The sequence below is a fragment of the Elgaria multicarinata genome, chromosome 16 (genome assembly GCF_023053635.1).
Source record: "Elgaria multicarinata webbii isolate HBS135686 ecotype San Diego chromosome 16, rElgMul1.1.pri, whole genome shotgun sequence".
Taxonomy (NCBI): Eukaryota; Metazoa; Chordata; class Lepidosauria; order Squamata; family Anguidae; genus Elgaria; species Elgaria multicarinata.
In genome coordinates, this window is record NC_086186.1 from 22,824,459 (window position 1) to 22,839,730 (window position 15,272).

The 15,272-nt window shown below is 47.9% G+C and overlaps 1 protein-coding gene across 1 annotated transcript in view; it reads left to right on the forward strand.

The window, feature by feature from the left end:
- The first annotated feature begins 3,094 nt into the window (after window positions 1–3,094).
- Window positions 3,095–15,272, forward strand: part of ADAMTS17 (ADAM metallopeptidase with thrombospondin type 1 motif 17) — a 199,083-nt gene continuing 186,905 nt past the window's right edge. Inside the window, exons 1-2 of the mRNA XM_063142170.1 lie at window positions 3,095–3,376; window positions 7,841–8,202. Of these exons, the coding sequence (XP_062998240.1) occupies window positions 3,298–3,376; window positions 7,841–8,202 (441 nt within the window). The 5' untranslated portion in view covers window positions 3,095–3,297. The remainder of the gene's footprint in view (window positions 3,377–7,840; window positions 8,203–15,272) is intronic.

Here is a 15,272-nt window from a genome sequence, read left to right on the forward strand (position 1 = left end):
AAAGACCTCCTACTTCCCCCCCCTCCATTAGAATCATAGAATCATAGAATAGTAGAGTTGGAAGGGGCCTAAAAGGCCATCAAGTCCAACCCCCTGCTCAATGCAGGAATCCACCCTACAGCATACCTGACAGATGGTTGTCCAGCTGCCTCTTAAATGCCTCTAGTGTGGGAGAGCCCACAACCTCCCTAGGTAACTGGTTCCATTGTCGTACTGCTCGAACAGTCAGGAAGCTTTTCCTGATGTCCAGCCGGAATCTGGCTTCCTGTAACTTGAGCCCGTTATTCCGTGTCCTGCACTCTGGGAGGATTGAGAAGAGATCCTGGCCCTCCTCTGTGTGACAACCTTTCAAGTATTTGAAGAGTGCTCTCATGTCTCCCCTCAATCTTTTCTTCTCCAGGCTAAACATGCCCAGTTCTTTCAGTCTCTCTTCATAGGGCTTTGTTTCCATTATTTGAGCACTGAATAAATCTTTGTGAACGTAGAAAGCTCTGTCACTTAATAAAGCTGCATAGGATCAGGCTGCAAGCCCACAACCCTGACGCTCATGTCTCCGGAAGTAAATCCCATTTAACCCAAAAAGGCTTACTTCTAACTAAGTGTTGCATAAGATCAGAATGCAATGTAAACTTTGGAACGAAGACTGGGGTGCCCAAATAAGTAACAAATAAATAAATTGTTAATATTTTAAAAATAATCCCACGACCATACACTTACCGTCTTTTAAAAACAGGTTTCAGTCAGACCTAGTCATAACTCTAAAGGAGTGTCATACCTTGGATAGCTCCTTTAGAGTTCTGATTGATTCTAATGGAAACACACAGAGTGGATTCACAGCCCCACTGACATCAGAGCCACCAGCCTTCACTAGCAGCTGTTGTGAGCTTCTTCCTGTCCTAATGCAAAGTATTTTGGGGTGGCTTGGTTTTAAATGGACAATTAAGACCCGGTAGCTCTATGGAAGAAGACCTGCTCGTGATAGAGATGAAAATGTGCTAGAACTGCTTCGTTGATATGAATCATCATGGCTGCCTGCATGTTTGGAGTGTCCTCGGGGGTACCGTCACAGGGACTGTCACTTCAAGATTGACCAGTTCATCGCTGCTCTGCTCTGTGTGACCAACCTGCACAGGGCCGGCCCAGCCATAAGGCAGAGTGAAGCAGTTGCCTCAGGCGGCAGATGCTTGGAGGCGACAGCAAAGTGTTAAAAGAGAGAGCTATATGCCAAGTGTCCTGCCCAGTTGCCCTTAAGCGAGCTATCTTACCTTCAGGTGCAGCAGAGGAACTTTTCCACATGAGGCTTTTGTTGTGCACTCATGATTGCTCACTCACAGTAGTTTGTGGCTCCTTTGCACATTGTTGTCATCCTCCAGGACCTCTCCTGTGGGTTGCAATATTATCGCAGGTGGTTTATTTTTCCTAATGAGGAAAGTCTGCTATTATTTAGAAATGGAGGAATGAGAGTTTTGTGTAATTGCACAATTCCTATCTTTCCTCTCTCATCTCACACTATTGCCCCGCTCGTGCTCTTCACTCCTCTAATGCCATGTTTCTCACCTGCCCAAGGGTCTCTACTTCCCTTGCTCGGCTTCGTCCATTTTCTTACGCTGCCCCTTACGCCTGGAACGCTCTTCCAGAACATTTGCGAACTACAAGTTCAATCGCAGCTTTTAAAGCTCAGCTAAAAACTTTTCTTTTTTCTAAAGCTTTTAAAACTTGATTTTGATCTGACTTTTATACTGTTAGTTTTACTCTACCCTGTGCCTGTTTGGTGCATTCTCTTCCCCTTCTTATTGTTTTATTATGATTTTATTAGAATGTAAGCCTATGTGGCAGGGTTTTGCTATTTTATTATTTTACTCTGTACAGCACCATGTACACTGATGGTGCTATATAAATAAATTAATAATAATGATGATAATAATAATAATTCTGCTATACCACATCACCATCTAGTGGTGGTGTAGTGAAACATATAGAAAGGCAGAGAAAGAAAAAACCCAGGGAAAAAAAGCACATGGAAAGGAGCTGATCTTAATCCCACAAAGATGCAGGATAAAAACCTCATGTAGACATACCTAACGTATTGACGAAACAGTCCAGTTGGCTTTTGTACATGGAATGGGAGAGGGCACCATCTTGTTCTTAGCTTGAGGCAGGAGAATGTCTTGGAGCTGCCTTGAGGCTACAGACTCGCCAGCATCCCTTCTGGTCTACCATTCAAACAAGACCCACAGGGCACCTGTCCTTTGCGGCTGTTGAACCCCCTATAGATATCCCTCACCTCTTAGCAGAGGCGAAAAAGCCAAAATTCAGCCAGTGGATTCCTTGTCAAGGAGAGTGGGGTCGCCAACTTGATTCCACCTCAGACACAGACACACAGGAGGTCAAATCAAAGGCTCATTACGTGATGTGGCAGGTCAGAGTTGATTTCATCATTACGTTTCCAGCTGTCTGTTCTTCTGTCTTGCAAGGAAAACCCATGGTGACTTACATGGTCCTCTTCCTCTCCATCTTATCCTCACAACAACCCTGAGAGGTAGGTTAGGGTGAGAGAGTCAGTGACCGGCCCACCCAGTGAGCTTCCATGGCCAAGTGGGGACTAGAACCCTGATCTCCTGAGTCCTAACCCAACCTTCTAACCACTACACCACACTGACTCTCGATACCCTGCACTGTCCTGGTGCCAATGAAACTTTCTCCTGCAGAACCTCTGCAGGTCAAGCCGGTTCCTGAAAGCAAACCCTGCCTGGGTGGGGGGTGGGGTGGGGGGTAACTCCCCTCCCCTCCCCTCAAGCACACCTGGACCCACCCCGTCCCCCCCACCCCAACCAGCCCGCATCCGTCTCTCTAGCGCCACCTGCTGGCGGCCCTTTCCCTGTCGCCCGCAACCCACGTGTACCGCTTCTCATTTTACAACCTCGCTATTTACCCGAGTGTGTTAATTCCGACGACCAATCAGCGGGCAGGAGGTGTAGCTCCGCGAGGTTCAGCTCCAATCAGCACCTGCGATTGGAGAAGGGAGGAGATGCACTCCTCCCTCACTCCTTCTTCTCTCCTCTCCCCCCCCTTTCCTTTCCTCCCTTTCTGTAAACCACGTTGAGTTTGTCTGTGGCGCTAATTAATTTTTCCAAAGTCTGGGAGGGCTTCGCTGCAAGCCGGGATCCTGTTGCTGCCGCTGCCATCGACGGCTCTTCACCCTCCTCCTTGTTCTCCTCTTCCTCCTCCTCCTCCTCCTCTCCTTCTCCTCTTTGCATTGCACAGCCCGGTTGCTGGGGCCCCCTCGACTGCAATAAAATGTTTGACGGCTCCTTCCTGTCTCTTATATCGCCCGTTCTGTTACTGCTGCTGCTTTGCGAACCGGGCATCAATACAGGTAGGGCGGCTCTCGGTTCCCCCTTCTCTCTCCCCCCCCCTCTCCTCCACGACCCCCACCCCAGCCCCCGATCTCCAGCCTTTTCGCCACATTGGAGTGAATTTGACATTTGGGGGGGTGGGGGGGAACCTGCAGGACTGACCGACTGCAAAAATGCATTGAAAAGCACACCCACCCAACAACCCTGAAAAGAAAATAAAGAAAAGCAGGAGACAAGAAATTTTGGGGAAAGCTTCCCCCTCCCTTCCCCCTGTTAACAAGATGCAAGAGTTTGCAAAGCCAAATTGCATGTTGCTTCCTCCTCCTCTTGCTCCCCCACCTTGGCTTGTATGGCCGGGATCCCAGATTTTTTCTTATCCAGAAAGGATGTATCTGCTTCCAGGCTTGTATACTCCTCATTCCAGGCTGGTCGTGTTGTAAAAGTTGCAGGACAAAAGCTGCTCGCGTTAACTCTGCGGCTCCCTTCCCCCCTCCTTCCCCGCAGACTTTGTATGCCTTTCTTTTTAGGAGGATGATAGTTTGGGTGAAATGTGATTCTGGGTGAAATGTGTGCTCTTCCTGCCTCTCTCTCTCTCTCTCTCTCTGTATATGCCTAATAGGAAATATTTTCTCCAACCGTGCAAGAAGCGCTAGCGTTGCGTTTGCTTTCTTCCCATCTTTGCTGCACCAATTTTGGCTTGCCCAAAACCAGAGGCGAAATGTTGGAGTGGCTGAGAGTTGCAGAGAAGGAGAATCTCTCTTCTCTCCATCTGCAGCCTGCTCAAAACTTCCAGGGCGTCTGATCTCCTTGAGGGGGGGCTAGCTGGAGGGTGTGGGGGTAGGAATCGGAGCAGGTAGCGTGTCCTTTGCCTTTGTCGACACCGGAGCCTCAAAACTTGGGCGTACATGGCTCTCGTAATTATTATTTTTAAAACGGTTCATTTGACGGCGCTCGGGACACAGGCGTGGGGTTTGTGATGGGCTTGTGAAAGACAGGTCTGCCTGCCGATTGGGATAGCGGAGTAGAACCTCCGTGTTCCATGGTAGTTTACCTCTTGAGTGCCAGGATGCTGGAGTGGAAACCACCAGGTAGGGCTGTTCCCTTTGTACCTTGCTTGTCAGTGCCCAGAGGCACCTGGCTGGAAAAAGCGATGCTGGGTGAACTGGCCCTTGGCCTGAACTAGGAAAGCCCCTGAATGTGTGTGATTCTCAGTGATTCCGAGGTCTCCTTCGTGAAGTTGGATTGCTTTTCTAGGCTTGGCAGATCAACCCATTGACAATGAATGAGCATGCTAAATTACAGGCGGATGTGTACGGACCGCTGGCCTTAAGAATATGAGATGCAGCCCTGCTGTTTCAAGCCAAGGTCCGCCTAGTTGAACACCCTGCTTCCAGCAATGTCTAGCCACGTGCCTTTCGGAAGCAAACAGCAACCAGGGCATGGAGAGAGCAGCTGTGCCTTCCTGTTTTCCTGGTATTCGGCTCCTGTTCTGCCTGAGCAGACTTCAGCTGTTCCACATCCGAGGGGTCTTGAGCGATCTGAAATAATTCTGTCCTGATCCGGGGGGGGGGGGGGCAGTGAGATTGCAAACCATACGAAAAACCCAGAGCATCTTCTGAAGTGAACGGTATCAACGTACATAGCAGCGATTGGTACTCAAAGCTTGTCTTTGGATTTATTTATTTATTTATTTATTTATTACATTTTTATACCGCCCAATAGCCGAAGCTCTCTGGGCGGTTCACAAATGGATGAGTGGGTCAGTGGATAAGGATGCGCTCGTTGGAGGATGCTGGGAGTTGTAGTACAATGTGTATGGACAGCCCCAGGTGTGTGTGTGTGTGGGAAAGGCTGACCTAACCTAATGTAACATTAAGGGGGGACGTAGCTCAGGGTTGGAGCACATGTTTTGCATGCAAAAGTTCCAGGTTCAAACACCAGCATCTGCAGCAGCTTAAGGAAAAGTATCACATAACAGAGACCTAGAAACACCGGGAGCTGCCTTGTGTTGATCTCCAGTTCTGCATTGCTTTGTATAGTCAGGCTGTCTATCCCAGATCCACCCAGGTTATGACTCTTTAAACATGAGGCTTTTATTGTGCAGCCATGATTACTTGCTCGTGGTAGTTTGCGGGTCCTTTACATGATGTTGTCATCCTTCAGGGCCTCTCCTGTACTTTGCATACATTGACGCAGGTTTTTTTCCTAGCAAGGAAAGTCTGGTATTATTTAGAAATGGCGGAATGAGAGTCTCGGGTAATTGTTCCATTCCACTATATCACAGCGCCATCTAGTGGTTGTGTAATGAAGCATATAGAAAGGCAGAAAAAGACACACACACCCAAAAAGCATGAGCTGATCTTAATCTCGTGACGAATCAGAAGCCTCGGTAATGGTGTGGGTTAAACGCCTCATGTAGAAAGCTCTATGTCCCCTGGCGCAATCTCTCTTTGTCTTTGACTTTCTGCCTCCCCTCCTCCCTGTCCCAAATCCATTTCTTTTGGTCAGTTTCTCCCTCCGGTCAAGTCAGAGGTTCTAAGGCCCATGGCAGCCTCCCCCAACCTGTTGACTGCTAGATGTTTTGGACTACAACTCCCATTGTTCCTGGCCATTGACCATGCTGGCTGGGACTGATGGGATTTGATGTCCTAAACACTTGGAGGGCCCCAGGTGGGGAAGGCTGCCTCAGGCTACAATCCTATACCCACATACCTGGGAGTACGCCCCAAATAATTCAGTGAGGCTTACATGTGAGTAGGATTGCAATGTTAAGAGTCTCTGCTCACTGGCTGAGGGAATTTTCCTGTCAAAACAGCCTCACTAACTGCATTGAAATCTGCCTTGGAAACATTGCAAGCTTCCTTATAGCCAGGGCTTTTTTACATGAGGTTTTTAACCCACACCTGTATCGAGGCTTCTGCTTCCAGATTCTTTGTGGGATTAAAATTGGCCCCTTTACACATGTTTCCCCCCCTCCAGGTTTTTTTCTTTCTTTCTCTGCCTTTCTATACACAACCACTAGATGGTGTTGTGGTACTGCGGAATCGTGCAAATACGTGAGCATCTCTTCTAAATAATACCGCACTTTCCTCAATCTAAGAAAAGCCAGGGAAATGGTTGCAAAGAGTGGGAGAGGCCCTGGAGGATGACAACACTGTGTGAGGGTGCAATCACAAATGCATAATAAAAGCTTCATGTAGAAAGGCTCCAGTCTGGTCCATGTAGCTCAGTATTGTCGCCACTGACGGGCAGCAAGGGCTCTCCAGGGTTTCAGCAAGGAACCCTTCCTTAGCCCTACCTGGAGATGTGCAGGGATCGAACCTGAGACCTTCTGCGCTTAAAGCAGGTGCTCTTGCCCCAAGCCACAGCATGTTCTAGAGCAGTGGTTCTCAACCTGGGGCGCTCCAGATGTGTTGGACTGCATCTCCCAGAATGCCCCAGCCAGCTGGCTGGGGCATTCTGGGAGTTGTAGTCCAACACATCTGGAGCGCCCCAGGTTGAGAAAGGCTGTTCTAGAGCCTCTGCCACCGTCAGAGTAGACCATTCTAAGATGGATGGAGAAATAGTTGGGCTTGCTATGAAACAGCTTGACGTGTTCCTTCCTGTGGGCCTTTCAGCATGTGCAGAGTGCTTTTCCTGGCTACTGAGAGTGGAGCCATCACTGCCCCCTACACGTTTTGTATTAGGGGAAAGGGTATCAGGTAGGAAGGGTGTGATTTCTAAGCATATTTATTTGAATGCCACACTCCCCTTTTTAGAAATTGCAGTGGCTCAGCCCTTGCAGTGCAAAAGCAGCTTCTATAATTCTGATAAAGTCAGTGAAGGCTGGTGGCTCCAACGCCAGTGGGGCAGCGAATACACTCTGGGTTTTGCACCTGGAACAGCTCCTTTAGAGTTCTGACTGAAATCTGGAGCGGATTCACCGCTCCACTGATGCCAGAGCCACCAGCAAAGCACCTTGGCGAGTTTGTTTAACGTTCTGACTGAAACCCGGAGAACCTATACATAAATCGGATGAAAGCCCCGCCCCTTTTTTAAAGGAGAGGTACTGGACCGGGTTCACACAACACTCATTGGCTGAGTGTGGGTTGTTGTTGAACCGTGGCTTGCGTGTTGACCTGTGGGTTAGCATGTCGTCAGAACCCAGGATATTTTCCGCAGTGTGGTTTGTTAAGCAACCATGGGTTTTCAAGGTGTTCGAGGGGAAAATAAGCCACGTTGCATGGTTAACAAGCCACCCTATGGGAAATGCCCTGGGTTCAGATGACATGCTCACCAACGGTTCGACAAGCAGCCAAAGGTTCAACAAACAACCCACACTAAATCATTGAGTGTGGGTTAGCGTGTTGTGCGAATCCAGTTAGAATAAGGCAGCATCTTACGTTCCTATGTTTTCGTTGTTTGTTTATTCTGGGATATCTGGACGGTGTGCCCAGTATTGCTGATATAACCCTGACTTTTCTCTCTCTGGTTCCCCTTTGCAGCCGGTGCAGAGCTGGCCGTGGTGATCCCGGAACAGGTGCCCCTTGAACGGATCCGTTTCCTGCAGGGCAAAGGGAGGAGCACCGAGGAAGGCCGGAGACGACGCTCTGCGTTTCTGCAGCCAGCAGCAGCGGAGGCATTGATCGTCCGCCTTCCTGCGGGTATTGGCCCTGATCCGGGTTCCGACCTCTACCTGAACCTTCACCGGAACGTGCAGTTTTTGGCCCCGGGTTTCTCCGTGGAGGAGATTGGCGTGGACCAGAGCAGCCGCCGAGTGGACGTAGATCAGCTCTGCTTCTACACGGGCCACGTGCTGAACCGTAGCCACGACTCCTTTGCTTCGCTCAGCGCCTGCGGCGGTCTGGTACTTGTCTGTGCGAATCTGACCTTCTTGGGGTCAGGGTGGCAGGGATGTGGGGAGGTTGTGTTTAGGGCAGATGGCGGCACAGCCTGAGGAAGTGCGTGGGTGGACGGGACACTGTTGGGACAGGGCCTTAAGGGAGCCAAGGGTCAGGACCTGTATTTATTTATTACATTTCTATCCTGCATTTTCCCCCTTCCAAAGAACCCAAACCAGCTCACGTAGTCCTCCATGTTATCCTCACAACAACCCTGTGAGGTAGGGTAGCCTGAGAATCAGTGGCTAGCCAAAGTTGCCCGGTGAGCTTCAGGATTATGTGGGGTCTGTAACCCGAGTCTCCCCTGTCCCCATCTGACATTCTAACCACTGCACCACACTGTCTCTCGATGTGTGAACATGAGGAGAAGGGTGAATACCCTCCCTGGCTGGAGATATTAGAAGATGGAGCAGGGGCAAGGAGAATCGGGATGTGGTGGTCCAAATTTCTGTGCTCTATGAACAGATACAAACCTGTGTGAGTTTGATGCTGGTGCGAATAAGATATGCAACAAAAAGTTGCAGTGCAACACGCTCCTGTTCAGGATGCCAGCCAAGCCCTTTTTCAAGGTTCTCCATTCTATCCCCCACCCCAGTCTCTCACTTTTCTCCCTTCAACAGTCATCCAAGCCTTATGGGGCTGCTTTTTACACATCCACCCCATCCCACCCCTTGGAATTTCTATAAGTGTTAGGATACCTCTACACCACCTGAAACCTTCTTGAGTTGGGAGAAGGGAGCCATTTTGCCTACATAAAGATTTATACTCAGAGAAGGAGTTTGTTACTGAGGATGCTGGATAGTTCTCATGGTTTCTCTTCTCCACACGCCCACCTCAAAGAATCCGGTGGAGTTGCAGACTGTTCCGTAAGTGTGCTGAGAAGACGTTAACTCTTAGCAGAACTCTCATTCCAGAGTTACATTTCCCAGGGCTTCCTGGGATCAAGGAATTACTATTGATAGCAGTCTATAGTGCAAATCTGGGAGATATTAGAAGATGGAGCAGGGACAAGGAGAATCAGGATGTGGTGGTCCAAATTTCTATGCTCTATGAATCTTTATTTATTTATTATTACATTTTTATCCTCCCTTTTCTCCCTTTTGTGAGCTTATCTGGTCCTCCTCCTGCCCTCCATTTTATCCTCACAACAACAACCCTGTGAGGTAGGTTAGGCTGAGAGTCAGCGACTGGCCAAAAGTCACCCAGTGAGCTTCACGGTTGAGTGGGAACTAGAAGCTGGATCTCCTGTGTCCCAGTCCAACACTCTAGCCACTGCACCACCCTGGTTCTCATATAGCTGCATCTGTCGTAGAAACCAGTGCTTATTGCAGGAGGTACAATAAACCAGTGCTTATTGCATGCTTCTAGGGTGTGTTCTCAGTTTGTTCTGCTGTTGGCCAGGTCCGTTGGGTCTCGCCATCCCTCTCATGAAGGGAGTGTGCACCCTAGACGGCCCCTGACCTTCCAATGCTCCTTTCCATTGCAGGCAAAGATGGCAGACAGGTTGCATTTCAGCCAGCTCGTGTGCTATCATGGATCTTATTGCTGAGGAATCCCTGATAAGTTTCTGAGGAACTTAAGAGGCAGCGGACTTCAAATTCTCCAGCCCACAGGACCCCTGGCCTCCTTTGCACCTGCCACTCTACTAGTCCATAATGAGGAACCCTGCTCTGTTTTTCTTCCTTTGGTCTTGTCCCAACGTAGGCCTAATCTGTTTCCTTCCTGCCCTGTTTGTTGTGACTCCATAGGAAAGCTGAGGAAATGGAATTCCCCCTGCTTATCGCAGACTCTTTACCCGCCCCTCCGGATAGGAGCAGAGGGGAATGTAGTTAGGAAAGCTGTAGTGTAAACTGTCCTTAAGGAAAGGGAGGGCATTATATATGCTGTGCCTCAGGTGAGCACCTGCAGCCAGGTAATGGAAACCCGACAGCCTTTGTGATTGATGTCAGAAGCCAAGCCGAATACCACCAAAGGTTTCTTTGCGGCTTAAAAGGGATCGTGCTGTTTCCCCTTCTGAAATGCTGACAGCCGCAAAGCATGTTTTCTTAATCTCATTCATGAATCGCTGAGCTCTTCAAGCTGCCTCTTCTAGGCCAGCTGAAAAGGGGAGTACCCACAGACAGGGAGAAAGGACCCTCAGCTGAAGAAACAAAACAAGACAGGAATTCATTTGCAGAGGCAACATTTATTGCTTGAGACAAGATGATGGTGGAGCGGGGAATTAGTAACACTGCTGGGAGTAGCAGTGGGAAAAGTGAGATGGCTTAAGCTACATTCTAATAATAATAATAATAATAATAATAATAATAATAATAATAATAATAATAGCAATACCCAGTGACAAAACTGTTGTTGAAAAGGAAAGGGAAAAGAGATTAAAAAATATACACTGCTGGCTTATCAAAGTTAAAGAAGGTCACACAATTATTCTGTTAGTCATATCAGTCACAGGCATCACATCAAAAAACTATATGGAAAACCGGCAGAAACTGGGCCTACCAAACTACATCCATAGCAACATCCAGGAAGCAGTCATACTTAAAACATGTTCAATAGTCAGGAAATTCCTGAATCAGTAAAAGACAACATGACAACAAGCGCTTTAAAGCTCTTTATAACATTATTATTATTTATTTATATAGCACCGTCAATGTACATGGTGCTGTACAGATTTTTTGACAACTGTATATGGAGTGTGTCCTGGGCCCCAACGGTTGTCAAAACTGTTATAAAGAGCTTTAAAGCACTTTAAACCAGTAGTGTAGATCCTGCCTTAGCAAAGCCCGTCATATTCATTTAGAAAAACTGTCAGAAGTGAAAAAAGAGATTATGATGATGATTAGAACACAAGAGCCCTGTTGGATCAGACCAAGGGTCCATCTAATTCAGCACTCTGTTCACACAGTGGCTATCCAGCTGCTGAGGAGGAACTCACAAGCAGGACTCGGGTGCAACAGCACCCTCCCGCCCATGTTCCCCAGCAGTTGGTGTAAATACGCTTACGGCCTCTGATACTGGCCATCACATAGCCATCAGGACTAGCAGCCACTGATAGCCTTCTCCTCCAGGATCAGCACATTGGGATGGGTTCAGGCATTCTACTCCCTTTGAGCTTCAGCTATTATTATTATTGCATTTATATCCTGCCTTTTTTCCTGCAAGGAACCCAAGGCGGCATACATAATCCTCCTCCTCTCCACTTTGTCCTCTCAACAACCACCCTGTGAGGTGGGTTCGGCTGAGAGTCTGTGACTGGCCCAAAGTCACCCAGTGGGTTTCCATGGCTGAGTGGGGACTAGAACCCGGATCTCCCGACTCCCAGTCTGACACTTTAGCCACTAACCCTATCCCTTCCCTCCTAGGGATATCGTATAGGAATCTGTTTGGTGGGCTGGACTGGGTCTAGCCCAGACTTCGGCTCACTCCCTCGTGAGCTGGTCCGACGCAACCTTCAGTGAGATGGTCCAGATCATGTATTTTTCAAAGTTTTTAATTTTCATAAATAGAAATAGATGCAAATTTTGGCCATAATTTCATAATTTACACAAATAACAGTGGCAATTCGTGTGCACTACGGAAATGGCGGCTGCAATTTGCTCAAATTTCTACTTAAAGAAATTTAAAAAAACAAGCAAACGAAAAGTGTTCCCAGATTTTTTTGGGGGGAAACGCAGCTCAGCTCACAAATGCAAGGTGAGCTGTGGGTGCTGTGGGAATACAGCGAGCCCCCCAAAAAAGGGCTCAAAAGGGCCAGATTTCCCAGCAACGCACATCTCTTTTTCCTCTCGGCTTTGCTGGAAAATTGCGCTGGTCTACCTTACAGGGTGGATGTAATTATGACTGGGGTCTGGCTTTCATGCAGCTGAATGAGGCAGTAGAGAGGACTCTACCTCTTCAGGATGCAAGTGGAGTGGATACTGTTTTTGAATCTTCTATGTGTAAAAATAAAAAGCCAAACAAAGCCCAGCATATTGTATCAGGGAGGAAGATTTTATCGCATTCGCTTTGCTAATTTTCTTCTTGCAGGGGGTTGGTTTTTAATTTAGGAGAGGATTTAAAAACTGTCACCCTTTCAGCTTGAAGTGGGGTGGTCTATTTTACCATCCCATTCTGCTGCACGGCTATAGACCAGGTTTGAGTTGATGGTATGTGATGTTATTTGACCAGTCAAAAGTGCTGTTGAAATTGATTAGGGGGAGAGGCGGTATTTCCTGGGGCAAATTGAAACCATAGTGCCTCTCTTCCACGCTCCATGAGCAGGAAGTCTGTCGCCATTGGCTTTCCTTCGCACCCATCCTTTCTGGTCCTAGGGCTCTCTTAGGAAGAGTGCCATCAATGCTTCAATTATGGGAAGAAACGTAGAGGGCCCCAAAATGAAATCCGCAAGCCAACCGCCTGACAACCTTGCCAATGTTTATAGCCAGCTGTAGCTTCCCTGTAGCCTTCTGGTGTTTGGGGTATTTTGCCGACACGCCTTTGGCCTGGACTCATTTTGGTCAAAGGCAAAAGGAGTGTCGGCAAAATACCAAAACCACTAGCTCTGTTCACCACTGGAATGCAGTCCCCAAGTGCTTCTCTGAAACTGAATTTGGCCTTCGGAATGAAAGATGTTCAGCATTGCTCCTTCTGAGATATTTTTTTCATCATACAAAACACACAAAGCTGCCTTATATTGATCCCCTTCGCATGTAATTGTGTTACGTCGCTTCCAAGCAGCAACCCATGGGTGATTATTGGGTTAACTCTGGGTTGTTTAAGCCCTGTACAACCCAGAGTTCTTGGGTTCGGATGTTACAATACGTGATTGAAACCAAAAGTGATGAGCGTGTGGAAGGCAGCACGCTATTAATATATTTCTAGTGTCCAATAGCCAAAGCTAGCTTGTTCCCGCTTGGCCATGGCAATGCCTGGGTTAAAGAACCAGGAATTGCCCTTACGCATGAAACCAACTCATTGAGTCAGATGGAGAATGTCAACTCGGACTGCCAGTAGACCTCTGGGGAAGTGGGGGAGGGTTGCTTTAGGTTTGGGGGCTGAACTGGCCCCCTGGACCACGCTGGTGGGCTGGATGACATCTGAAGCCCTGCTGCTACTTGTGACGTAATCTGGCCCAATCTACTTTTTGTTTTTATTTATTTATTTACAGTATTTATATACCGCTCCCCATTGAAAATTTCAGAGCGGTGTACAAGATAAAACAAAAATAAAAACAGAATAAAACACTTAAAACAGATCTTAAAAGAAGCAGATACATGCCTGGCTGGACATTAAGGAAAGGCTTCCTGGAATAATGATGTTTTTAGGAGGTGCCAAAAAGAGTACAAAGTTGGTGCCTGAACTCCAGAGGCAGGGAATTCCACAGGAGGGGAGCCACAACGCTGAAGGCTCTTCCCCTGGTGGACTCCAGTCGGAGGATGGATCTATGTGGGACCACCAGGAGCAGACCCTGGGATGACCTCAGTGACCAGGGAGGTTGGTAGGGGAGAAGGTGCTCTCTCAGGTATCCTGGTCCCAAGTTGTTTAGGGCTTTGTACACAAGTACAAGAACCTTCAACCTGGCCCGGTAGCGAATAGGCGGCCAGTGCAGAGAGAGGCACAGAGCTCCGTGGGCTAAAAGTTGTCATCCCCTGCTCCAGGGTCTACCCTAGCCCTGCTTCCTGCGGTCATGTTAACCGGTGACACCAGGGACATGCAAAGCATACAACCTAGCACTGAACTGTGACCCTGAAGGGCATTTCCCCATGCCTGCAAGGACACTGGCGCTCGCCTGTTCCTTGACTTCGAAATAGCGCCGCTGTGATTGCTTGGCAGTCCTCTATCTCCAAAGAATTGGTGTACGTTTTAATGCAAATCCCATCTGTGGGAGAACAAAAATGCGGGTTGTTTGTGAGCAGCAGTTACATTTATGACATCTGTACGCCATACATAAGTAAAATACCGTGGACTAGGCAATAAACTAACCACAATAGATAGGAACACAGGCCATCTCCCATCACGGGTCTCTTTCCAGCCTTGTTCACTGTTGGCAGAGAACAGATTGTGGGAAGAACGACATATCCTGCAAAAGCACTATCAGACACATGGGATGGAGGAGCAAAGAACAAGATATTCTAACTATGCCCAGCTGCTGGCGCTGGGAAGACCAATCCAGATGTTCGACAGGGAGACTGCCTTAATAATATGGGCAGTAGGGGAACCAGGAAGTATTGAGACACTAGAGTTTGAGGTGCATTCCACTAGCTAGGTTATGAAGTAGGGCTCCTCTGATAGTTTTCCCCTCCTCTGAACTTATTGTTCATTTGTAAAAAAATATGCTAAAAAAAACCCTCATTACTTTTTGTGAACGCACTTGCTGAGGGATGCTTGTCAGGGGAGCAGTTCTAGTCTGGCCTTCCTGAGATGCTAGTTCTCTAAGTCCAAGGAATCATTTTGTATGGAGGAAGCATTCAGGCACAGGAACACCCTGCCTAAAGTATGAAGCAGTATAGTCCTGACCTTGGTTTACAACCACTGGAAGAGCTAGGCCAAAGCCTACATCTATTTACACCATATACATTGATGGTGCTATATAAATAAATAAATAAATAAATAAATAATAATAATAGATATTCAGTGGTTGTAGAGCTACAGGCAGGTGTTCCGTGGAGCATACCTGGGCAACTAAACTCTATATTTGCATGCTGCCCTCATGGGAGCCCTTTAACAAAGAAATTTCTTACAGGTGAGTTAATTATACAATAGCGCCATCTGCTGGCAGTGGAAAGAAACAACCACCCAAAGTACCGCAATGCATTTGGGGGCAGTTGAGTTACCTCTAATTCACTGTGAAGGAGCTCTCAGAGACTGGTCCTCTTCTGATCCTCTAGAGCAGCCCTAAATAATTCGCTGACTCCCCTTTGGTTTTCCATTCCCAACTGGGAAGCAGAAAAAGGAGACCTACCGAGACCAGAGTGGGCTGTATTTTGGCTTGCTGTGTCACAGCTGTTCAGATCTGCCATAGAAGGTACCTCGTCTGATCAAATGCAATCCAAGGTAC